General features: G+C 45.4%; 2 protein-coding genes and 1 pseudogene across 2 annotated transcripts; 1 reads left to right on the top strand and 2 right to left on the bottom strand.

The window, feature by feature from the left end:
• Window positions 1-515: 515 nt before the first annotated feature.
• On the bottom strand, window positions 516-3,591 carry LOC136537505 (uncharacterized). The gene is made up of 2 exons (XM_066529453.1): window positions 3,175-3,591; window positions 516-746 (listed from the first exon to the last, which is right to left on the bottom strand). Exons 1-2 carry the CDS (start codon window positions 3,589-3,591, stop codon window positions 516-518), a joined length of 648 nt encoding a protein of 215 aa, XP_066385550.1.
• A 4,728-nt stretch (window positions 3,592-8,319) lies between these two features.
• Window positions 8,320-19,569, top strand: LOC136535845 (protein NRT1/ PTR FAMILY 6.3-like). Its single transcript, XM_066528266.1, has 2 exons — window positions 8,320-9,260; window positions 18,675-19,569. Exons 1-2 carry the CDS (start codon window positions 8,320-8,322, stop codon window positions 19,567-19,569), a joined length of 1,836 nt encoding a protein of 611 aa, XP_066384363.1.
• Window positions 19,570-19,934: 365 nt separating this feature from the next.
• On the bottom strand, window positions 19,935-25,321 carry LOC136540812 (oxysterol-binding protein-related protein 2A-like; annotated as a pseudogene).
• Window positions 25,322-27,309: the final 1,988 nt, after the last annotated feature.

The following is a 27,309-nucleotide window of genomic DNA, read 5'->3' as shown; positions in this document are numbered from 1 at the left end:
ACCATGGTTAAGGTTAGTACAGTAGCAATCGCTTCCTAAAGGCATGACAATAACAGTCTTGTGATGAACACTACATTTTACTTACACTTGCAGATCAGTAACACCGAGAGAAGATCTGGCGCTGCATTGCCCAGCGAATTCATGCCGAGCCGACTCCCAGAAGGGTGACGACTCGATCTGTGGCCGACGGATTGGAGCCGAAGAGATCTCTGACCGGGCAATTCAGATCAAGGAAAGGGAAGTTGGTGCAGGGATTGGATAGGAGGGAGGAGAGATGGGAGGGGCTTGCCTGGTGGAAGATAGGACTCCGGGACCTTCTGGTAGCTCATGGCGCTGTCCGCTGTCGTCGCCTTACCGTGCCTCGCACCATCGCTAGCTTCCCGCCCTAGTGTTTTTCCAATCTTCCTCTTCCACGAACTTGGTGGGCGTTAGCGTCGCGTGGCTTGTTGGAGGATGTCGTTGATCGTATACCTCATGGAGAAGAGCCTATACGAGGTGATGGTGACCTTGGTCTTCTAGCGGGAGATGGTAACGGATTCGCCAAAGGTCACCGGCCTTGCTCCGGCAACCTTGCTGCGCTCCTGCCGGAACTTCTCGAGGAAGGCGATCTCCATGATCTTGTCCTCCGCGGGCTTGGTGCAGGTGCAGTCGATGGGGAAGGTGTCTGAGACTGACCCCTTCTTCTTGCCCGCGGCCGCGCCGCCATGCCACACGCCATCGCCCCTCCACGTCTGCCGTATAGTAGACTAATTTTTAGAACATGGATGGTTGATGGGAGAAACACGGAAGTAAGTAAATAAAAGAGAAGAAAGGAGACCGACAATACTAGGAGGCCGATGATATGGGGAATAGGGTTGGCGCAAGCGCAAGGCAAGGGCCAGAGAGCGGGGAATCATGATTGCGGCTACAGGTGGAGGGTATGTTGAGAGGTGGGGGGAGAAGGGGTTCGATCCTTTTGAATGGTAGGAACGCAAACATGTGTTACGGATGCGTAAGATTATAGAGGGCCCACAACCTGATTAAGGTACACCATCGGATTTAAAGATGTTTAGTCATCCAAGGGTCAGGGTGGGTAAGAAAATTTTGGTGAGACATATTTTTCAATTCCTTCACTCCGTACTAGCAAATAGTATGCACGTGCGGCACGCACGTGTTTATCAAAAACACCATTACACAATTAATATTACACTAGAAAGACTAAATCATTAGCTTCAATGAGATTCAGATTCCATGAATTTCCATTCCTTATTTCTTAATGCATACTCCCTCCGTCCCAATTTAACTGTCGTTTTCGGTGTCCGTGCCACGACTTTGACTCAATTTATATAAAATATGTGCAACATTTGTGTCTCCAAATAAATTTGTTAAAAAACTAGATTCAAAGATCTTTCCAATGATGCTAATTATGTATCATAAATAATAATATTTTTTAATATATATTTTGTTAAAGTTGTTTCTCAGGAAGCGAGAACGACAGATATTCTGGGACGGAGGGAGTATATCAGTAAAGACGACAATGAGATCAATAGTGTCCGGAAGCTTAATTAGGATAAAAATATGTGTCTATATATATGAGCAAAGAACCCTAACCAATTAGCAATATAATGAAGATTGGATAAAAATAGAAAAGAAAATACATAACCTTCACCAAGTCGTGCTTTATTAATTTCATGATGAAGCAATCGATCGATATATAATTCGATAAATTTATTTTCTAGGTATGTGTACCAATATTCAAGAAGCCACAACGCTCTTCATAAGCAATTGTGACTTGATTGACTGACTACATGTCTAAATGTGATCTGAGGGACGGAGGGAATTAGGGCCGGCAATACCTGAGGCTTGTGCTTTGTACATGTGCTTGCTTAGTTGCTCTTGCGGTATGCGTCTGCCGTCGTTGTGCTTGTTGGAGATTAGGAGTTGGTGTCCCTGCCTCAATGGACTTTGGCCGCCCAACGAAGCCTGCAAGGCAGTGGCCAAACACCCAACACCGAGACACCCACAGGCAACCGAGAGCGGCGATCGACGAGCCGACGACACGTCATGTGGAGGAACTCCTGCACGTACACATGCACGCATGCACATGTCAAGATACAGCAATTCATTGGATCTCCACGGGTCACAGCTGAATCAATCGATCACGTGTTCGTTGGAGACGATGACATGGATCGTATCTTAGTCCGACTAAGGTTGGGATTTCGGAGGAACATGGGATACGGGGTTGGTTCAGAGTCTTACATCTTACATATAAGATTTTGAATGACGGATAGCTCATATAGCATAAAGTCTGGATCAGGTTATTATAGAGAGAAAGCCCCCTAAAAAACTGGTTCTTTTATAGTGTGATAATAGATAGATTAGTTCTCAAATGTGGAGACAATAAGACCACTGTAATTATTTTAATTATTTGATTGCACTCATCTGAACTCGAAAAGTTAGACAAAGCCTCGTCGTTACCATGCATATGGATTTGCATGCAACAATGATAAGTTCAACCTCAGAAACAACTTAGCAGGTGAGGAAGGTGAACAATTCACTTTGCATCAAGTTCGCAAAAAAAAAATCACTTTGCATCAGTCCGCGTGTGTTGGGGTGGATCGGAGTGGGACTTCAACTAAATTCTAATTACCCAATTCACCTAAGCATATGTGGATTGAGGTGAATCCAACAAACATTGAAACAAAACCTTACCGCCTTACTATTTTTTTGAGTCTTACCACCTTACTATTATGATTTAGGTAAAATTGGCTACAGGACGCTCAAAGTGATCCCTCATTACTAGCGGACATATAAAATAGAACATTTTGCTGATGGACATTGTCATTGTTGTTAAATTTGTTCATGGACACTGCGGCCAATAAAATATTCATTTCTTGCATATGAGGATAGAGAATAGTAGGAAAATGTCCTTTTTACCCTTTCTTCTTCCTCCTCCTTCGCAAGGCAAGTCCACGTTTTGGCGGATAGGCCCCTGCGTTTCTGTGAAACTAATCCACGCCCCATATGACTGTTTAGACTATTCATGTGAGTCATGAGTTTTACGTTTATCTCCTCATCTTTGTTTCTATTCAATTCCTCAGTTCATGCTCAATTCAAGAGCAGAGCACAGCGCACGGCGCGGACTTCGCCGGCGGCGAGGCAGGGCTCCGCGAGCCTACCCGCATGGCCACGCACCCAAAGGTGCTCGAGGATCGTCCAAGGGCAGCCTGTAGGGCGAGGCCGGCGCGGGCGGCGCGCACGTGCAGCAGCAGCCGGCGCGATGGCGGCGACGGGAGATGGATTGGGGAGCGACAAGCGCATGCGTCGGAGACACGCGAGGTAGGCGTGCAGGCCGCCGGCGTGGTGCTCCGCCGCAGCTTGCTGCTCCTCGCGGCAGGACGCGTGCTCTGCGCCACCGCTCGGCCCGCCGCCCTCTGGGCCCACGCGCGCACGTCGACCCGCGCACACGCGCCGCGCCACCGTTCGCACAGACCCGGCCGGGGCTCGCACCTCCGCTCCGCTTGGCCCACACGCCACCGCTCTCGTCTGGTGCTCCCTCGTGGCCGCGTCTGGCCTCGGCGCGCAGGCGCCGGTGCTCCCTCGTGGCCGCATCTAGCCTCGTCGCGCAGGCACCGGTGCTCCCTCGTGGCCGCGCCTGGCCTCGTCGCGCAGGCACCGGTGCTCCCTCGTGGCCGCATCTAGCCTCGTCGCGCAGGCGCTGGTGCTCCCTTGTGGCCGCGCCTGGCCTCGCACCTCCTCGTGGCCGCACATGGCCGGGCGGGTCCGCACCCGCGGCTCCTGCGTGCTCGTCGGCTGTGGCGACCGGCAGCGGTCCAAAGGGGCCACGTCCTTCCTGCAGCGACAGCACACAAGCACAGGCGTGGCGGTATGGGCGGCCCTCTTGCGTGCCCTGTGTGCCCCGATGCCGTGTCCTGCCCTGCGTGCTCGCGTCCTGTTTGCTCATCGCCGGCCCGACGCACAGCTGGCTCCAGAGCGGCGGCCCTCGTGCCCACGGCGCAGCCAGGCGAGCTGTGGAAAAAAAAAGAAAGGGAGTGAGGAAGGAGCTAGCTAGCTAGTCTCTGCCTCTCCGCACGCCCTCTGGCTCTGCCCCACACCCAACTCTGACCCGATCTAGTAGACTACTCACAGAGCGAGCCGCCGGTGGACGGTGGTGGCGGCGACGTCGGTCTCATACTCTCTAATTGGCGGGCCGGTGGTACAGTGGCGCTGCCGGCCGGCCGGCGGCTGCTGCTAGCTCGCGCTGGCTTTCCTGCCTCGTCGTCTCTGCACCTAGCGTCATTTCGTTTGTTAGGGCAGTCCCAATGTTTCTCATAATTCCCTCAGCCTATTCGTTTAGCTATGGCTTGTCGTAAACGATCGTAAATTTTTAGCCGGAACAATATTTACTTCTTCACGAACCAGCAACGATACGAACCAACCAACCGAATAGCCTGCCTACATATAGAAATCATATTTTCAATGGATAATTTTTACACAATAATTTTTGTCCAATCATATATATTCTCTCTCCATTCTCTACCAATTATATTCATTCGTGTCTTGGTTCTCATGTAGACATGGTTTGTAATTTAGACCTAGTTTCTATGATTTTTGCTCTCCCTCTTCAATAACTACCTTGCCACATTAGCAAAATGTTTAGATAATGGTATAATTAATATCTATAAAAACTATGGTAATTGGAAGTGCCCTTAACAGCCTCAGTTTTCTTACCAGCATCCTCCCCCGAATGGCCCAATCCCCGTGCATGGACAGATGGTCCACATCAACCAACCTTGTTATCGCCTTGATTACCTGGAGGTGACGACCGAACGACGACAGCTGAGAATGCAAACTCCATTTCGGAATTGTCAAGTGCCTGCCACTAATAATTAATACTACCTCCATTCTCTTTCGTAGGGCACACCCATAACAATATTCAAACTTAAAATCTTTGACTAACAATTTATTATTATTATTATTATAACACAAATTTGATATGGTTAGATTTGTAAATCAATATATCTACTATCCAATCATCATAAGTTTATAAGTATAAGTAATATAAAATAAAATAAATAGATGATCAAAGTATAATTTAAGAGACCATATCATATCAAGACTAGCTTACCACAGATTGGCTCACCTACTGTCACTACTGAAAACTAAAATATCCCTGTCGGTAGGAACCGACAGGAAAAAAATTTATGTCGATTTTGTGATAACCGATAGAAAAAAAGTCAATTTCTCTGTCAGTTACCGGATAACACATATGTATCACTGCCTCCTAATCCTGTCTGACTGAATGTAACTCACAAGGAAAAATAAGACGTTTTGATATTTCTAGATACATTGCTTTAACTATATATCTAGACCTAGTGTATATCTACGTGCATAGCAAAAACAACGTATTTAAAAAAGTCAAAACATCTTATAATTTGGATCAATGGGAATAATAAGAACGCTAGCTAACAATTTTACTATTACTAAATGGAGGCACCAAATTAAAGAAAGCTTGATGTTAACCATGAGATGCATTAGAGAAACAAATTTCTAAAAATTCTCGCAATAATCAAACATCTAACATTTAATCTATTGATAGGATTCTAATCATCATCGGCAATAATAGTCATTGATCTATTTTGTTTTTTAAAAAAAATACTCACATTTTTCGGCTACATTGTTACTATCTACATGAACTTTACTTCATGTCTGAACCATGAAACTTGGTCTCTCTCATCACAGATTATGGTCCCTCACACGGTCCCAATAGAGATACATTTGTTTATCAGCTTCAAATTCCAGATGATGAACTTTGGCTTATGCTTTGAGATTTAGTTTTTTTTATAGATCAACTGAAAACAAAAACCACCCAAGAGGAATAATGTTGATCTTCAACAGTATTATCAGTCTTTTGTGTTTAGTTGAACTACCCACTTGTATTAATATTGATATATTAGAATTTGATTAAATAAAATAAACATACATGCATATTGTGCCACCATGCACATCAAGTATATATACTACCGGGAACGGAAGCTTTGCCGTGTGCTGTAGGGCAAATAAACTAAAACACTCTGGCAAACTCTTCGCCGAGTGTAATACTCAGCAAAGGGCACACGGCAAAAATTTATCGGCAAACTCACTTTGCCGAGTGTTTTTCGTTGGACACTCGGCAAAGACATTGCCGAATGTAAAAAAAACACTCGACAAACATTTTTATAAAAAAATAAAAAAAAACAAATTGCTACCGACGGCCGTCCACCACGGCCACCACGCCACCCCAGCCTGCTTCGCCTCCGAGCGCTGAAGGCGCGGCGTCCCGCACCACCTCCAAGTGGCAAGGCCACGGCAGCCCGCGTTGCCTTCTCACGGCATCCGTGTGTCAGGGCCGCGATGACCCGCGCTGTCTTCGAGTGCCATGACTGTGGCTGTGCCACCTCCGCGCGTCGAGAATGCAACGCGCTGCGCCATGACCTCCATCTCTGCCAGGATAGGAAGATGAACTATGGTTGAGTCTAGAGAGAGAACGGAAGGCTGAGAAGGTGAGGAAAGAAAGAGATAGCGAAGAGAGAGAACGGTAGATGAGAAACAAATAAGGATGCATTGAACAGATGTAGCTTTATTGGGCTGCGAGTTGGTGGGTATGATGCCCGCACAGGTGCACAGTGCGCTCTTCAGTTCAAAATATTCACGCCACGCCACGCACCACTCTTTTGCCGAGTGTCCGGATCCGGGCACTCGGCAAAGTTTTTATTTTTTATTTTTTTTTTTTGCTTCTTCTTCTTTCTTAGAAAAAATATTTTTTTAATCGAGTGTTCTATATTTGACACTTGGCAAAGTTTTTTTTTTATTTTTTTTCTTCTCCTTCTTTCTCAGAAAAAAGATTTTCTTTCTTTGCCGAGTGTTCTGGGTCTGGACACTCAGCAAAGTTTTTTTATTTTTTTTTCTTCTCCTTCTTTTTTAGAAAAAAAGATTTTTACTTCTTTGTCGAGTGTCAAAAAAAAACACTCGGCAAACTCCATCTTTGTCGAGTGTTTTTTTTTACACTCGGCAAACCTCCTCTTTATCGAGTGTTTTTAGCGCAGCACTCGGCAAAGATCTTGTTTGTCGAGTGCCCGAGAGAATACACTCGGCAAACATAAAAACACTCGGTAAATTTGACGTTTACGGTAGTGATATATATATATATATATATATATATATATATATATATATATATATATATATATATATATATATATATATATATGGAGAGTATATTCGATAGCCAGCTACAAAATAAGTTATTCCGTAGCCACCTCCATTTACGATAATTTTATATACTAATTTATGATAATTGGGTTACTATAATATATGGAGATATTTACCATAACGTTATAGTAAACCACTTAGTAAGGAATTACTGTAATCTCGTAAATTAACATAGTAATTATCGTAACTTAAAGTGGCTACAGAATAAGTTATTCTATAGCCAGCTGCAGAGTAGTAGTTCTATATATATATTACTATGTTAATTTACGAGATTATAGTAACTCCTTACTAAGTGGTTTACTATAATATTACGGTAAATATCGCCATGTGTTATAGTAACACAACTGTCATAAATATGTATTGACATTATCGTAAATTAGTATATAAAATTATCATAAATGGAGGTGGCTATAGAATAACTTATTTTATAGCTGGCTACTGAATATACTATATATATGTATATATATATATATATATATATATATATATGTATATGTATATGTATATATATATATATATGTGTGTGTGTGTGTTATGTTCCAGAATCATGAAACATATTTTCTTAACAACTCATATACTATATCTGTACGTGTCGTAGCTAAATGGCTAAGTTAGGTTCTTCCCAATGCAATCCCATCCCATTGGATTGATCGCACGCCGGCCCATTGGGTTTTACGCTCATCGACTTTGCTGGCACCTGGCAGTGGTGAGCTCAATTCTTAAATTTATTTCTTATACAGAATAATTAAATGGAATATAAGAGTACATACGATCCATGGATGATCGACGCAAACACTGAAAGAATTAAACGAAGGTACGCGTACAGCTACCTCACATTCAGTGGGCTTATACGATAGGTCCGTTGTTGACGGATGACGGCAGGACTCCTATAAATAAGATGGTGGAGGCCGGGTGGAGGAGGGCTGTGTTAGCAGCTGTGTACTCGTGGCACTCTGCTACTCCACTCCTCGTACAGCAGTCACCAGTCAGCAGAGGCAGCTTGCTAGCTGTAGCTGGGAACACCATCATATCATATAGACTCCATCGCTCGTATATTACATATATACATACAGATTAAAAGAGAGAGAGATGGCCGATCATGAGTCGCTTCCGCAGATCGCGGCGGAGGGCAAGACGACGACGATGAAGGAGGCATGGGACTACAAGGGCCGCCCCGCCGTCCGCGCCTCCTCCGGCGGGTGGTCGTCCGCCGCCATGATCCTGGTGGTGGAGCTGAACGAGCGTCTGACGACGCTGGGCGTGGCCGTGAACCTGGTGACGTACCTCGTCGACACCATGCACCTGGGCGGCGCCGCGTCTGCCAACGCTGTGACCAACTTCCTGGGCGCGTCCTTCATGCTCTGCCTCCTGGGTGGCTTCGTGGCCGACACCTACCTCGGGAGATACCTCACCATCGCCATCTTCACGGCAGTCCAAGCTGTGGGCATGTGCATCCTGACCGTGTCGACAGCGGCTCCAGGGCTGCGGCCGCCGGCGTGCGCGGACCCCACTGGCCCCAACCACAGCAGCAGCTGCGTGGAGCCCACCGGTACGCAGCTGGGCGTGCTGTACCTGGGCCTGTACCTGACGGCGCTGGGCACGGGGGGTCTCAAGTCCAGCGTGTCGGGGTTCGGCTCCGACCAGTTCGACGAGTCGGACGGCGGCGAGCGGCGGAGCATGGCGCGCTTCTTCAGCTGGTTCTTCTTCTTCATCAGCATCGGGTCGCTGCTGGCCGTGACGGTGCTGGTGTACGTGCAGGACCACCTGGGCCGGCGCTGGGGCTACGGCGCCTGCGTCGCCACCATCCTGGTGGGCCTGCTGCTCTTCCTGGCGGGCACACCCATGTACCGGTTCAAGAAGCTGGTGGGGTCACCGCTGACGCAGATTGCGGCGGTGACGGCGGCGGCGTGGAGGAAGCGCGCGATGGCGCTGCCGTCGGACCCGGCAATGCTGTACGACGTGGACGACGCGGTGGCCGCCGGAGAGGACGTCAAGGGAAAGCACAAGATGCCGCGCACCAAGCAATGCAGGTAATTAATTAACTAACTGGTGCCGGTGGCCTGGCCTCCTGCTGTACGTACGACGTGTAGCCGTGTAGGAGTAGTACGTAACCAAAATGATAGTCTATCGCCGGTACCATATTATATATATATATATATATATATATATATATATATATATATATATATATATATATATATATATATATATATATATATATATATATATATATATAACTACTATCCTGTAGCTGGCTACAGAATAACTTATTCTGTAGCCACTTTGAGTTATGATAATTACTATGTTAATTTACGAGATTATAGTAACTCCTTACTAAGTGGTTTAATATAACGTTATGGTAAATATCCCCATGTGTTATAGTAACCCAACTATCGTAAATATGTATTGACATTATAGTAAATTAGTATATAAAATTATAGTAAATGGAAGTGGCTACAGAATAACTTATTTTGTAGCCGGCTACTGAATAGCCTCTCCCTATATATATATATATATATATATATATATATATATATATATATATATATATATATATATATATATATATATATATATATATATATATATATATATATATATATATATATATATATATATATATATATATACCATTGGGTAAGGCTATTCTATATCTAGCCCCAGAATAACTTATTCTATAGCCATCTTAATTTACAATAATGTTTATATTAATTTACAATAATGACAATGCATATTTACGATACATGGGTTACTATAATTCAAGATGCTACTTACCATAATGCTATAGTAAATCACTTATGAGGGAGTTATCATAATCTCATAAATTAGTATAGTAATTATCGTAACTCAAAGTGGTCACAGAATAACTTATTCTACGGCTAGCTACGAAACACTAATATATATATATATATATATATATATATATATATATATATATATATATATATATATATATATATATATATATATATATAGAGAGAGAGAGAGAGAGAGAGAGAGAGAGAGAGAGAGAGAGAGAGACCAGACAACAGAAAGAGAACATAACGATGGAGGATATATGTGAGAGCTCTGTCCGGTTAATTTGGTAGAAGCGACGACGACGACGACGACGACAAAATTGCATTGGTGGGTGTAGTTATCATGGATGCAATTGCAATGCATCGTGCACGCCTTTTGTGTGTCTGCTTGTGGGTCACTGCTGACATAAATAGATGAACCGATCGATGGGATGTAGATAGATACGTACGGAGTATATTATATATAGCAATATATGCAATGCAAGCTGGTCAGGTCAGACGATGAGATCGATATATTCATCAGGAGATCGAGTTGGATGCATGCGCGAATATTATTTTGGGTACATACCATATACCATACCATCGTAGGAGTGGGATTGCATATTGGACTACGATCGACTGAGATCCTGCATGCACATGTATATTGGAGAATAATTCTACTCACTTTCTATTAATCATGAGTGGGTTTATATAGAGATTACATTGGGATACAAAAGGATAGGAGATAAAGAGACTATAACTCTTAATATTCTAACACCCCTCGCAGTTGGAACGCCCACACTGCTTGGAGTGGAGACATTCAAACTGGAATGAAATTCAGTAAAAATAGAGGTAGGAAGGCCCCTTTGTAAACACATCCGCATATTGGGAAGTGGATGGAACATGAAGTACTCGAATATCCCCTGTAGCAACCTTGTCGCGGACGAAATGTAAATCAATCTCAACATGTTTGGTACGCTGAAGCTATACCAGATTAGTTGAGAGATAAACGGCGCTGACGTTATCACAGAAGACCACTGAGGAGCGCCGAGGACAGAAATGGAGTTCTTGAAGAAGTTGTCGAAGCCAAGAAATTTCCGCAACGGCATTAGCAACAGCTCTATATTCGGCCTTAGCACTGAAGCGAGAAACTATTTGCTGTCCCTTCGAAGACCAGGAAACCAAATTGTCACCGAAAAGTACTACGTAACCTGAGGTGGAGCGCCGAGTATCGGGACAACCCGCCCAATCAGCATCGGAGTACGCGACAAGGTCACAAGTAGAAGACCGAAGTATCTTGAGGCCATAGTCAAGAGTCCCCTTGATGTAGCGAAGAACACGCTTAATCAAGGCAAGATGGGGCTCACGGAGATCGTGCATATATAGACAAATGTGTTGCACTACATAGGAGATGTCTGGACGAGTAAAAGTGAGGTACTGTAAAGCACCAGCGAGAGCCCGACAGTCAGTGGCGTCAGCAACAGGTGGTCCATCACTAGAGAGCTTGGCATTAGTATCAATCAGAGTGGAACAAGGTTTGCAATCAGTCATACCAGCACAGTCCAAGAGCTCAAGTATGTAGTGGTGTTGGGAGAGGAACATGCCAGTGGAGCTCCAAAAGACAATCATGATAAGGAAATGATGCAAATGCCCAAGATCCTTCATAAAAAACTCTGCTATAAGAGTACTCACAATGTTGTGGAGAAGAACACTAGAAGATGCAGTTAATATAATATCATCGATGTAAAGAAGTATGCCATATCAGAGCCTTGCCGCAAAATGAAAAGAGAGGTATCCGACTTTGCCTCCAGAAATCCAATAGAACGTATGAAGGAAGCAAATCGGCTCTACCAAGCTTGGGGTGCCTGTTTCAAGCCATAGAGGGACTTATTAAGGCGGCATACATAATCGGGCTTCAATGAATCAACAAACCCAGATGGTTGTGCACAATAGACCGTCTCTTCCAAAGTGCCATGGAGGAAAGCATTCTTCACATCCAATTGATGGACAACCCAGTTCTGAGATACTGCCAAAGACAGAACTGTGCGTATAGTGGATGGCTTAACAACAGGACTAAAAATTTCACCAAAATCAATACCAGGGCGTTGGGTAAAACCACGAAGGACCCAACGAGCTTTATAACGGTCAAGTGTGCCATCCGGATGTAATTTGTGTCGAAAAACCCATTTGCCTGTAACAATATTAATGTGGGGTGGAGGAGGAACAAGATCCTAAGTGTGATTGGCTTGGAGAGCGGTGAATTCCTCCTACATAGAATCACGCCAATTTGGATCGGCCAAAGCACCACGATAAGTCTTCGGAAGACGAGACAATGCGGTGGCCTGCAAATTCATAATAGTCCTTGGTTGGCGAAAACCGTGTTTCCCTCAAGTCACCATAACATGATCATTGGCAATCAGCGTGACTGGAACAGCTCCTCATGGAAGAAGGGCACCGGTAGCGGGTGCAACGATACTAGCAGCGAGAGAACCGGATCCTGGCGAGATCAGAGGGGCGACAGGAGCAGCACCAGGAGGCTCAACGCCAGCGCCAGAAGGCCCAGCACCGAGCATGGCCGCTGGACTAGGCGTGGCTCCAGCTCCTGGTGCAGCAGGGGCACCAAAAGTTCTAGGCTGCTAGCCAGAAAGTGTTGGGCAGCGGGAGAGGGACCAGCGCCCATGACGCCAGGACCGGTGACACCAGAACCTGCAACAAATGGTGAAGGAAAAGGGCTATACACATAGTCAAACTCTGACAAAAAATCAAGGTTGGATGAAGGGAGAGGAGCAAGAATCTCAACAAAGGGAAAAGATGACTCATCAAAATTGACATGACGAGAAAGAATTATGCGATTTGTGGCTAAGTCAAGGCAGCGATATCCCTTGTGGTCAGAAGGATAGCCCAAGAACACACAAGGGGTGGATCGAGGAGCTAGCTTATGTGGAGTAGTTGTAGATAGATTAGGGTAACACTTGCAACCAAAAACACGAAGATGATGATATGTGGGAGGAACGCCATACGGAGTGAAGTACGGAGTTTGAAAATTGAGGGTTTTGGTTGGATGACAGTTGAGAAGACAAGTGGCTGTGTGGAGGACCTCCACCTAGTAGGACGATGGTAAACTGGCTTGGAACATGAGAGAGCGCATGATATTTAGAGCGAATGATGCGTTCAGTACGACCGTTTTGTGGAGAAGTATGAGGACAAGACATGACAATAGCAGTACCGTGAGCGTGGAGGAAGGTACGGGTGGTGGAGTTATCAAACTCACGACCATTATTGCATTGGATGGCCTTGATTGTGGTGCCAAACTGAGTGGTAACATAAGAAAAAAAGCTAGAAAGAGTTGAAAAAGTGTCAGATTTAAGGCGTACAGGAAAAGTCCATGAATAATGAGAACAATCGTCAAGAATTATAAGATAATATTTATAGCCACTGACACTAGGAATGGGAGATGTCCACAAATCACAGTGTATTAATTCAAAATTCGCGGAGGCACATGAATTAGATGAAGCAAAAGGTAGGCGCATGTGGTGGCCTAACTAACAAGCATGACATAAGGTGAATGCAAAGGAGCCAAGTGAGATAGAGACACATGTCCAAGATGACCAAACCGACGATGCCAAAGTACGGGTGTAGATGTGACTGCGGTGAAAGAGTGATGGTGGATCGGGGGCCAAAAAGAGTAGAGCCTCCAGAACTATGGCACCTGACGATCATGTTCCCCATTGCTAGATCCTTCACAGAAAAGCCAAAAGGATCAAATTCAATAGAACAATGTTTATCAATAGTGAAACGATGGACAGAAATAAGATTCTTAATAATGTGTGGAGAGATAAGAATATTATGCAGATGTAACGAGCTATTGGGCAAGTGAAATGAAGTGGAACCAACAGCTGTAACCGGCAAAGAGGAACCATTACCGATAATTATATTAGATGGAGTAAAAGAAGTAGAAGGATGAACTTGTGTTAGGAGATCAGAGTTTGAAACCATGTGAGAGGAAGCACCTGAATCCATATACTAATTGTCGGATGGAGGAGGCATGAGCATCATGGTGTTGAAGTTGCTTACCAACGCTTGCGGATCCCATGTCTAGGAGGAAGAAGCCGAAGTGGGGGAGCCATAGTAGGAGGAACCGGCAACGGACGGAGGGCCGATGAACTGCTGTTGTTGTACGGGTGTGCTGGCAACGAAGGCCTGAGAGCGAGGAGGCAGCGGTAGTGGCACTAGCGGAGGGTGGGGACGGGCACCATGCTGGCCTGCCTAGACAGCGAAAGTCCCTATGAGGGGATTCTAGTGTTGGGGCACCCAAGCCCCTGGCGAGCAACCGGTCGAACCACCGGGCAGATTACATCAGCGCCATCAAGATCGGCCACTGTGGCCGACGCCCTGGCTGCCACTCTAACCGCTGTGGCCGCCACCTGGGCCACTATGGCCACTGCCTTGGCCGATGTGGCTAGCCTAGCCACCGCCCTGGCCAGCATGGCCGCCCTAGCCACCACTAGTGTGAGGCACAGGGGGGCGCGACGACGACGAAGAGGTGACAAACACCATCGGGTAGAAACCTTGCTTGCAATAGTGACTTCCTCAATAAGCAAGTCCGCATGAATGTTGGAGTAGGACAGAAACGAGCGAGTGCGCTTGATCATGGCCGCCATATGGGAGTAGTGTTCATTTAGACCACGAAGAACATTAAGAACGAGGGTGCGGTCCAAGACCGGTTCACCCAAGATTTCCAAAGCGTTCGCCATACGCTTCATCTTGTTGCAATAATCCGTGATGGAGAGATCGCCCTAAACAAGGGTTCGAAACTCGACATCAAGGATGATGGCGCGAGTTTCTTTATTGCCGATGAATTGTTGTTCGAGACCAAGCCAAATAGGCCATGAAGTTGGGGAAACTTCGACGGAGACAGCATCGATGAGATCGGGAGACATAGTCCCAAAGAACCATGTTCTGACGGTGCAGTCCATGCGGTTCCAATGAGGGTCCATTGAGAAGTCATCGTCGGTAAGCACGAGACCGTCAAGTGCATACTTGGTGATGGTGGTGAGGAAGAGGGAGCGCCATCAGCTGTAGAATGTCGATGTCTGCTCGAGGACGAGGGGGATCATGTGCTTGATGTTGACGACCGTGATGGCTTGAGCGTGGAGCTGAGCGTGCTCTATGTTCTCATACTCGGTGATGTGTTGATCCGCTGCTTTTGCCCGAGCAGTAGCAGCGTCCGCCTAGGTGAGAGCATCCTGAGCCTGGGCAGTAACCATGGCCTCATCGGCCGCCTGCTGGGCCTCCTCAATCGCCCGCTCGAGCTCAGCGTTGGAAGGCTTGGCAGCACGGTGGGGAGGAGCGTCGCGATAGGGGCGGGGGAAGACCGACGGACATCAATCCTAGGAGCGGAAGCGAGGGAATCGAAACCCTACAGATACCATATTGGAGAATAATTTGACTCACTTCCATTAATCATGAGTGGGTTTATATATGAGGCTTTTACCTGTGTGCCATTAAAAAAGTTTGCAATTACGCATAAGCCATTAAAAAAGTTAAGCTCCCACGAGTGCCATCGTTCTAAACTTCTTTGCTCTACAAGCCATTACGTCGTGTGTTCTGTTTGATTTTTATCATTTGATAGCCCTTACATATGGGCCCCGTTAGTGTAAACGTCCAAAATATCCTTCTCTTGTCCTATCTTTTTGCTTCTTTCTCTCTCTGTCTAGTGGGGCCAAACTGTATGCGACCCAGCTCCACCTTCCTCCTCGCCACGTGCTAGCCTCGCGCCGCACTGATGCCGGGGTGGAGCTCGCTCGCCCGCGCCCGCGCCCGCACCGGGGCGGAGCTCGCTCGTCCGTGCTCGCGGTGGCCGGGCGGAGCTCCTCCGCACGTGTGCCCATGGTGGCCGGGCAGAGCTCGCCTACGCTCATGCCCACGGCCGGCTGGGGTGGAGCTGCCCTCCGCGCGTACCACGCACACCCGTGGTAGCTAGGGCGGAGCTCCACCCTGAGCGTGCTCACGGCGGCCGGTCTTGGCAAGCAGGTCGTCGATGGCAGAGAAGATGACGAACTCGGCCTCGGTGCGGGTGGACTCGAGGTCACGCGACGGCGGGATGTAGTGCTGCACATACGGTAGGCATGTCTCCTCCCTGAGCCCGGACCGCTCCAGCAGCCACGTCATGAACCAGACACTATGCTCGTTGAAGCCTGGGCACACGCGGGAGTGCTCCAAGAACGTTGCGAACGAGATGCGGTAGGGGGAGGCAGCATCCGCGACTCGCGGGTGATCTCCACCGAGTGCGCGAGACGGTGGCTACGACGAGCTCTACCGGGACGCGTGCAAGACGATGGCCGCCTCGAGCATAGCTGGCAGCTGCGCCTGTGGAGGGTCATCTAGGCCGGTAGCGGTAGCATAGTCAGGTACGATGCGATGCTCGGTAGTGGCCACATCGGCGCAAGGCAGTGTGAAGCAGTTAACATGCGCTTCGACAATGGTGTTGGCAGCAGCGCGATGTCGCCGAGGTCAGCAGCGCGGTGCCTTCTCATGTTCGTACTCACCGTGTCGCACGATCGCCAGTTGAGGGGACGTGAGCCAGGGCTCATCGCTCTGGGCATTGGCGTCTCCGCGTTTCCGTCGACCTCGGCCTTAGCCTCCTGCACCGCTAAGGCTCGCCGCCACGCCAAGCCGGGAGCCAACCCCACCGTCTGCGACCACGTCAAGCCAGCGTTTGAGCCTACGGTCGCACCACCTCGAGCACTCGGATGGCAACAAGGGCGGAGAACCAGGCCGCAGCGCAGAGCTCCCTCGGCCCTTCGTGTACACAGGAAAGAGAAGAGAAATAGAGAGAAAGAGAAAGTTTGAGTGGCTGACAAACGGATCCCACTGTAGAGTAAAATGGTCATTCCACCTGTTTGTTTGACACTGTTAAATAGAAAAGCGGATGGAATGGCTTGGAGAGCAAAGGAGTTTAGAACGATGGCACTCATGGGAACTCAACTTTTTTTAATGGCTTGTGCGTAATTGTAATTTTTTTAATGGCACACAGATAAAAGCTTATTTATATATAGATTACATTGGGATAAAAAAGATAGGAGATAAAGAGACTACAACTCTTAATATTCTAACAATGTATGCATGATGCATGCTCACAGACCAAATACGTACTGTAGCTGTAGAGCAAAATAGAGCAGCAGATAGCGTATCTCTTTGAAAAAAGTCTACTTAACCCCCCACCTTTCATATTTGGTCTATTTCACCCTCCAACTATAAAACCGTCTGTTTTACCCCCTGAACTTTCTAAAACCGTCTATTTTACCCCCTCGGCGGTTTTTCATCGGCGGTTTTGCTACAGTGCCGGTGGTTTTGAATTTTCTTTTTTTTATTTATTTTTGATGAATTTTTGAAAAATCATAGTAAATCATAGAAAAATCATAAAATAAAAAATCTAATTTTATTGGACTGCACATGAGTAGATCTACACAGTGAATATATGATACGGTATGCTTTAGTACAAATTTTTTTGTAGCTTTAGATTAATTGGAAAATCCAATTTTGTCTGTAATTAATTAGAATTTATCTATAACTAAGTTATACATAGTCCAATGAGTACGAAATTTTTACTATAGTTCAAGCATACAATAATTAGCGTACCATAAAAATTTCACCACAATTGGACCATAGAAGCTGCAGCTATGAATTATTCCAATTAATTACAGACAAAATTAGATTTTTCAATTAATCTAATGCTACAGTAAAAAATTTGTACTAAAATATACTGTATTATATATTCACTATGTAGATCTACTCATGTGGAGTCCAACAAAATTAGATTTTTTATTTTATGATTTTTCTATGATTTACTGTGATTTTTCAAAGATTCACCGGGGAAAATTCAAACCCATAATTACTGCAGCAACCAACAGTACTGTAGCAATCCGCTGTTACTGTAGCAAAACCGCTGTCAAAAACCGCCCGAAGGGTAAAATAGACGGTTTTGAAAAATTCAGGGGGTAAAACATACGTTTTCATAGTTGGGGGTGAAGTAGACCATGCATGAAAGATGGGGGTTAAGTAGACTTTTTCCTATCTCTTTTATCACTTCTTTTCGCGTACTGAACCTTAGCATGCAGCTTTATATTACTAGCAGTAGTTATATTAGCTAGAGAAATACTATCCATCAATCTCTCCTCGCCCGCGCGCCTTCTCTTTTCGGCCTTTCCTCTCTTCTTCTCAAAATCCAGCAGCCTTAGAAGGAGAAATCGGGTGAGACAGGCTGGCTAGATGGTGAGGACAGTGGTAGAGTGGCGTTCGTGTCCTAGCGATGGCCAGGCTAGGTTGGGGCGGGGCCGTCTATGGCCCGAGCTCGCCGTAGGAGGAGGGGTGAAGAGAACAAGGAGGCTGCCACAACTGTACTAGGGTTTCGCTAGAGCTCCGGTATGCGCGGCCACGACGGGGTGGTGGGTGGCGGCGGGGGCGAGGAGGACAAAGAACAGTGAAAAAAATCGAATGCTCTCCATCGATAAAAACGCTCGAGTGCTGGCTACTCTCTTATAATAATATTTATTTATTAACATTAGTAATCGTTTATATAGATAGATTTAATTAAATTTGAAATTGTTTGACTTGGCAGGAAGCGAGAATTGCTTTTTTTTTATACAATGGATGCATGGTGTGCAGGTTCCTTGAGAGGGCGGCGATCGTGGAGGCGGAGGCGGAGGCGGAGGCGGCGGAGGAGGAGGGTTCGGGTTCTTCCGGGTCCGGCAAGAAAAAGTGGGCGGCGTGCACGCTGACGGACGTGGAGGAGGTGAAGCAGGTGCTGCGGATGCTCCCGACCTGGGCCACCACCATCCCCTTCTGGACCGTCTACGCCCAGATGACCACCTTCTCCGTCTCCCAGGCGCAGGCCATGGACCGCCGCCTCGGCTCCTCCTTCGAAATCCCCGCCGGCTCCCTCGCCGTCTTCTTCGTCGGCTCCATCCTCCTCACCGTCCCTGTCTACGACCGTCTCGTGGTGCCCCTCGCCCGCCGCGTGACCGCCAACCCGCAGGGCCTCTCCCCGCTGCAGCGCATCTCCGTCGGCCTCCTCCTCTCCGTGCTCGCCATGGTCGCCGCCGCGCTCACCGAGCACGCACGCCGGACGGCCTCCCTCGCCGGCACCACGCCCTCCGTCTTCCTGCTCGTGCCGCAGTTCTTTCTCGTCGGCGCCGGGGAGGCCTTCACCTACGTCGGCCAGCTCGACTTCTTCCTGCGCGAGTGCCCCAGGGGAATGAAGACCATGAGCACGGGGCTCTTCCTCAGCACGCTCTCGCTCGGCTTCTTCTTCAGCACCGCCATCGTCAGCGCCGTGCACGCCGTCACCACCTCAGGCGCAGGCGGGCGGAGGCCCTGGCTCACCGACGGCCTCGACCAGGGCAGCCTCGACAAATTCTACTGGCTGCTAGCCACCATCAGCGCCGTCAACCTGCTGGCCTTCGTGGCCGTGGCCAGGGGATACGTCTACAAGGAGAAGCGCCTAGCGGAGGCCGGCATCCACCTCGTCGCCCACGATGACGACGTCCTCGTCCATGCTTGAACTGCTGCTGAATGAACCTCAACGTTTGTCTGATGAATTCATTGCATTGTACGAATACTCGGACGGACGGACGGGCAATTAGATAGATAGGTCAACAATTAAGCACATGCATGGATCCCCAAGATTAGTGGGGAATCCAAGCATGCATCCCCAAGGCCGGAAAATTAAAATGCAACGATTTGAAGTTTGCAGAGCATACGCTGGTGTATATATATCCGCATGAGAAAAAGAACAGTTGCGCATATATATTATTGGCACCAACTTCAATCAAATATATAATAGCGATAACATTTGGAAATTTGCACACGAAATATCATGCATATATAATCGCCTGGTATATATAATACGAACGTCGTACAGCCCCCAGCCTCACAGATCATGGGAAACCAGATATATATATATAAGGGAATGGGAGCAAGCTAATTAACATGTATTTTCATTTTCTCGCCGCCGTTCATTTCGTGTCAAAACTTATATGATTTCCTACACATACATATCTGAGCAGAGCAGAGCAGCTCAGCGTTCGGTCTCAGAGGTGATGATCTGTCTGCTGCTTTCGGCTGCCGTCGGAGACTTCACCAAATATATCATGACATCCATCCCATTTCTCCTGCTCTCTTGCCTCCCAGTAACCTCCCACATAGCAAGAATGCGAAGAAAGATATATATACCATTCGTTGCCTCGCCTCCAGTCGCAGCTTCTCAGCGTTGGCCTTACCATACTCCCCGTTCTCTACATGTCGCTGATCTGGTCTGAGTCTTGAATCCGTTGGTGGAAGCCTCTCCTAAGCAATTAGTCGACAGTTTCGTGCTTCAGAAATGGCGCTAAGAATAAATGATAATAATGATCCAAGCATGCCAGCAGGTCTATCTACCTTGAGTTCTGGAGTCAACTCGTTCAGAGTTATTGCGAATGATGAAAGGTTATAGCGAGTAGGATTAGCTGAAGGTTCATTTTTCTCCCACAACAGAGTCGCATCTGTATTCTGGCCTGATGCACTGCAGTTTACTCTGGGTGCATCGTTAGCAATGGTGCAGTACATGCTCTCATCCCACTTTCCCATTAGGGTCGCAACCTTGGAACCATCAACATCCTTAACGAATCCTTGAACCTTGCATACAACTATATCTTAGTAAGATCCATGAAACGATTTCCAAGGAGACATACGGGAACTGTTAGTCATACTGCATTTTACCTGGCGAGGGTTGCGCTCAAGGAAAGATTGTTGTTTGAATATCAGCTTGCATGAATATCCCCTGTTCCCATTTATACTCATCGTGCCATGGTGATTACAATAAACTCTGCCGATGATAAGGTTATTAATTGTTGTTGTAACCTGGTATAGAGATTAAAAATAATTATTTGTTTTTTCTAAAGAGTTCAGTGGAAAAACTGAAACCAACACGTCAAAGGTCACTGTATGCACGGGAAGATGGTGTGCTACAATACTTGTAGACCTGCTACAAAAGAGCTCGACACTAGAAATGGGTGAGTGTATTGGCAGTCTGCTAGTCACGCCAACAACAATAAAGTAAAGGATATTTACCTTATTCCATTGGAAAGTTTCTCCATCATCAAATTCTAGAGTTAACACACCAACAGGATCCAGCTGGATTGTTTGCCCCCAGAACTTGCTCTTTACATTGCTGTCTCCCCAAAATTTCCAGCCTTTTCCTTCACAATGACAAGCCATGACCATTGGATGATGGCTAACCTGATGCCAGAAATAGAGCATGATAATTAACTCCAGCTAGTTTGTACTGAAGGTCTAGCATCATAAAACAGTATCGATGTGACCGCAACAATCAGTTGACAGGAAACAATTAACCAATGATGCACCGTTTCACTTTTCATTGAAATTAAATCACTGCTCTGACTTGTAGTTTTCTTTTCAACTGAAATACTGATTTAGAAACTATTCACACTGCATAATTCAGTAAATATTGCCAGTTCATTAATTTGTGTCAGGAGACCAAGCATAGCTCTTATGATTTAACAGAAACAAAAAAGGGTGACTTTTAACAAAGAATAGACCTTTTCAGAGAAGAAACGGATTCCATTTTCAGGGTAATCAGCTTCATAGGTTTCCCCTAACAATGGATTGACAGGTTTGCAGGGGCGCCCATCTGAGGAAGCATACCCAGAAACCGCAAATGCAGCAACGTTAAGAATTCTCATCAAACTGTCCCCCTGAATTCAGAAGCATAATAATTGAGAAATTATTCACAAGTCAAATCTACTTAATAAACCTTACAATAAAGATTCTAACTCAACTAATCAATTATCGAGTGGGAATTTGTAGCAGAGTAATACCTTTCGGCCACATTCATATGCACGATCTAACAAATAAGAATATTCCAAGTCTTCAAAGCATTTTTGAAGAGATGATAATGGTTCGTTAAAGTAAACAGGCAGACATATTCGTGTAAGATCTCTTCCGACATTATCCTTGATCATTGACCAAAGACTAACACCCTTTTTCCTTCTCAACTGGATCAGGCAACTTCGTGCGATGCTTGAAAAATGGCGACAGGCACTCACTGTCAGCTTTTGGTTTCACAAATTTATCACCATACAGAAAGGTATCCTTGCCAGAATTTGAACCTTTCATCTTCAAGCAAGAAATTGCTGCTGAATCACTGAAACTCTGCCTTGTATCATAAAAATGATAGTCATCGTCATCAAAAAGTTCATCCAACTCCTGTTGTCCAACATCATCAGAAGATTCTATATTGCTGCACTCTGATGTTAAATTAACAGTAAGCAAACATGTTAAAATATAGTTTAAGGGGAGGGGAAGGGGAGCATGCATGTTTTGAAGACAGAATTAAGTGCATATGTTAGAATAATAAAGCAAGCATAAACAACAAGCGAAAGAAAAGGATTTCAAAAATCAAGTACCACTACATTTTCCCTGTCCAGAGCTGGAATATTCAGGTTTCATCAAGTGCGAGTGGAGCTCAATCATATTAGCATTATCATCTGCATTAAGTACCTGAAAAAATAGAGTATATCATCATGAAACCATGAAAAGGAATTGCAACAGTCAAGAAGGTGAATGTGCACAGTAAACATGATTTCTGTAGAAGGCAGTTGCCAATTGGTTGATAGGTCAGCAATGCATGTTCTACAATGAGAACATAGCCAATAGAACAGAACTCTAGATACATTACACACTCACAAAAACCAAAGGATTTTGTGTAATATATCTAGAGTTCTGTGTTTTAACAGAGGACACATCCTTTTGCGATCAAGCAGAGAAGTTGATTCAGCATCCTTGTGTCCTGTGTTTTCACTCGATAGGTCTGGACTCTGATCCTGAACAGATTAGGATTACTGACAATTACTCCTCGGCCTAGAGTGACTTGCTTTTCCAAATGGTGGTGCCAAGCAATCAAGGGGTTTGATAAGAAGATGAGAAAAGGACTGAATTGTTTAATCATCTTTGTCGCTTGGGAAATATGGAAACATCGCAATGCTCGTGTGTTTGAAGGAGTTCTTCCAAATGTCAAATCGCTTCTACAGGCTGTAGCTAATGAGGGCATTCTGTGGTGCACGGCTGGAGCCTCTGCTCTTAAGGAGATGCTTCTTCAGCTAAGCACTGAAATATGAGTGCTGTTTTAGTCTACTGTGGTGTGAGTGTTGGATTACCGAGTCTGTCTCCCTTGTATTAGGAGTAAACTCTTGTCTCTCCTACATATTATTTCTCTTCTTAATGAAATGACACGCAACCCTCCTGTATTGTTCAAGAAAAAAAATATATTGCATAGACTTCAGATGGCTTGCTATGCCTCGTCATTTCTAGAAGGAAACTTGCAGAGAAGTCTACACAGTTCTTTCTTTCTTTTCTCCTCTTTTGCTTGACATGCAGTTAGTCTTTTTAGCTTATTGGCAAATTTAACTTCTGAACAAGCAGAATCCATCAGACTTAAATAGAACTTAAAGGGGAAAACTGGGTATCAAATGCCTCTGAAGAGCAGAATTAATCAATTAGTTGATCAAAACCAAAAACAGTAGGGTAGCATGCCTTCCCTAATATACTAATGGGCATATCCTGCAAGAACATTACCTCAAGCTGCTGTGGAAGACTGCTGATAAAGCTTACATATTCTTCACAGCGTTGTTTCATCTGTGTGTGATACTGTGAGAATTCCGAATGGACAATCTCTTCACAGTCTTTAATTATCTCCTCACCAAGGCCTTCTTCATGCATGCGATTTCTAAGCCTCTCATCTGGAGAAGATTCAGCTCGAGCAGAAAAAAGGGCTTCAATCCAAGCCACTCGTTCATTAGCAGAGTCTGTTCTCAGCTGCAGTGTCTTGGTTGGAGTAATTATGTAGAACCGCCTGTCATCTGACTTGCTTTCACGGAATGAGGAGATCTGGAGATATTTAAACTTGACAAAATTAGCATTCAGAAGACAAAATCAAAGTTATGATGTTATGAAAAGTAGTTTTAGCAATTCAAATAACCACTGCAGATCATTGTTAACACCACATTGATGGGCAAATCTTGGATGCTGCAGATTATTTGTTTTTTTTTATAACAGAGAGCTGCGTTTTATTCCTTTGAGATAGTAGGAAAGTTATAGAAACTCAACTATCCAAGATGGAGAAGAAACACATGACGAGCAACAAAAATAAGAATGGTATGGGCTATCGGATACGAAGTGAAATAAGTAGGATGGAGACAGTAATAATTAATTAAATAAACAATAAGCACGGAGAGAGAAGCAAAGGTGAGTGTGATAAGCTGCAAACTAGTGATCAGAAAAAACACTTTAGCAGAGGGTTTCATTTCAACGCATTGTTAATTTACGAACGCAATTACATTATGTAATGGTACTACTGGTACTTGCAGGACAAGACCCTTCACTTTGTGACGGTCGTATGAAAAGAGAAGTCTTGTTCATGGAAGGGAAAGCATAGCCTGGTATGTAGTTCTTGGCTGCGCACGCTGCCTGCATCATCTTTGAAGCAGAGTATGCTAGTTGTTGACAGGCAATCGAATTGTTTGGATAGAAAGGTTTAACCTTTTGGAGCCCATCCCATTCACATTGACATTGCGATTTCTGTTGGATGGAGGTTTGTAATGCTATCTCTGTCCCATTCAATCCCATTACCATTAGGTAGCAGACGAGAGAGGCGAGAGCGGGCCTGACCTTGAGGTGCACGAGGCCGACGGGGCGGTCATGGACGTATCGGGCGGGCCCAATGATCCGGGTGGCGGCGGAGGAGGAGGACGACGACGTGGAGCGGCGTGTGATCTTAGAGTAGGCGAGGACGGCGCCGCGGATGGCGAACCAGCGCGGGCGCCAGCCCTTGCCGATGTTGGTCCACTTGTAGAGCAACCCGGCCACGGACGGCGGCGGAGGGGCGAGCGGAGGCGGCGGCGGAGGGGATCCTCCGTCGTCGGCGGGGAGGCAGCACAGCGGATGCAAATCCCTCGGCCGCATTACTACTATCAGTAGCAGTAGTTTCTTTGGATTCGATTTGGAGCCATGGATCGCAATTCCTCCCTCGCATTCGGCTCCGCTCTCCTCCACTCCTCCTCCTTCAGTTTATATACTACTACTACTAGAACTCCATCTCCAAGTCCACATCTACATCTACTACCACTAGAGAACGAGGAGAAGAAAACCCCTCGCCGGCCTCCTGCTGGCACCCACTCCACTGACCACTGGTTCTTGCTGACGTCACACGTCTCCTGCCCGTCTCGTCTCGCTAGTGACGATTTGCCGCCACTCCACGGGGACGGGGCTGCTCACTCACAGTCACAGGCGCCCGCAGCCGTGACCAAGGCAGCCCAAGACTCGGCGTGTGTTTGGATCACCTCCTATCTCTCTGCCTGTTCGGTTGGAGATATGGGCAAGTTGGCTGATGAAAAACATTGCTTAATTAGGAGTCATATGAAAAGATGATGATTTTTGTATGGTGAAGTAAGTATGCAAAATATAGACACAGATCCCATCCCTGAGATTTTTTTAAATGGATGTTTCAGTTCTTAATTTTTACTTTTTACTTTCATTTCACCTCACAACTATTAAAGTGACCGGTTCAGTTCTACGAACTTTATTTTCAGGACCCAATTTCATCTGCGTACTATTAAAGTGGTTCCTTTCGTTTTCAAACTTTTTTTTCTTTTTTTTGCTCAACCTTGTCCCTCATCCATCTCCGGCGCACCACCCATGATAAATTCATAAGAGGTGGACTACGTATAATGCTTAAGCCCATGTCTGTCACACTCCAAAATTTTTGATTTCGGGTTGTACATAGAAAACACTAAATAAAATAAATAATTTCAATGTTGATATAAAATTTTTCAAGTTTAGTTTAAGGTAGTGCAAATTTAGTTATAGAAAAAAAATGAATTTTTAATCTTTTCCAAATTAATTTGATGGGTTTTGATTGATGTGATGTTTGCTTGTTGTGTGACTTTGATGTAATGAGTGAGTAAAATTTTCAAAATGCGTTTAGTAAGTCGTTTATCTATCTTCGGCTCGTCTCTATCTTTTTCTATAATCAAATTCCTGCTTTCTCGATCCTAATCTTTTCGTTCAGAATTTTCCTAGATCCTCTTTATCTGCTCTAAATCATTCCTTTGAGTTTCTCATTCATTAACCTATCTCTCAAAACTTCCTGGGAATTTTTCTAGTTTTTTCTAGAATCTTTTCCTATTTTTCAGTGAGCATAATCTAATTTTTAGATGCTCCAAAACATCTTTTCATGAGCTCTAAATACTTTATTTAGGTTCCTCATGTTGTAAAATGTCTCTTAGAATTTTCCTCGAATTTTCAGAGCTTTTGGAGTATTTTTCGTGGCTTTAAATATCAATTCTAGACTTTTCTAAAATTATTTTTAATCCCAAAATTAATTAATTCCGAAAATAATAAAATATCTCATTTTTCCACCAACCCTCAAAGCCCATGTGCAATAATCCTAACAAATCTCAAACAGTGGCGGATCCAAGAATAATTTTAGGGGGCTGAACAACACATGTTTCCGACTGCTGCTCGATCTTAAGTCTCAGTCCCACCTACACTATAGAACTTGACCTAAAAATTCATGGGGCTCCACAGGGGTTCCACTGCTCCGGTATGAGTAGGGGGGGCTCGAGCCCCTCCCGCCCCACCGTTGGATCCGCCCCTGATCTCAAAGGCCCATGTATTTTGAAAGTGATCTAGCCCTTTAGTGAATTTTGGATGATTGAATGACAACGTGATTAAAGGTCTAACCTGTTTGCTAAGTATGGACAGGTAATAGTTTTATCTCACAGGTACTTAATAAATGCCAAAATGATGTGTTGTTGTATAAACAATCTAGTTTAAGCACAAGACAACAATGCAAATGGAATTCATGCAAAGGCTTATTTATTGTGGGATTTTTATGTACTAAATGAAAGCAAGCCCGGTAAAAATTAGTTGATGAGACATGAGGGATCGCATATGGAATGGTCTCATATTTGAAGCTTGCTAAATTGAAATAAAAAAGATAACAATACAAATGAATGGATGATTCAACACAAGATGTGACTTGATGGCTTGAGATGGTGAAGATAGTAAGGAAAGGCTTCGACGTACTAAGCAAGGGTGAAGGGCAAGCGACGGCTTGGTGGCCGAGAAACCTAGCTAGGCTGAAGAAGAAAGTACTTGTATTTAGTTGAGGTACTAATCAAGCTATGATGATCATATTGATGTGGAGGATCAAATCTATATTGAACAAAGTGTTGAAAGTGACTTG

Source organism: Miscanthus floridulus, chromosome 2, assembly GCF_019320115.1.
Source record: "Miscanthus floridulus cultivar M001 chromosome 2, ASM1932011v1, whole genome shotgun sequence".
NCBI lineage: Eukaryota > Viridiplantae > Streptophyta > Magnoliopsida > Poales > Poaceae > Miscanthus > Miscanthus floridulus.
The sequence above is the reverse complement of the archived record's forward strand: the minus strand, read 5'-3'. Positions and strand labels throughout refer to the sequence as shown.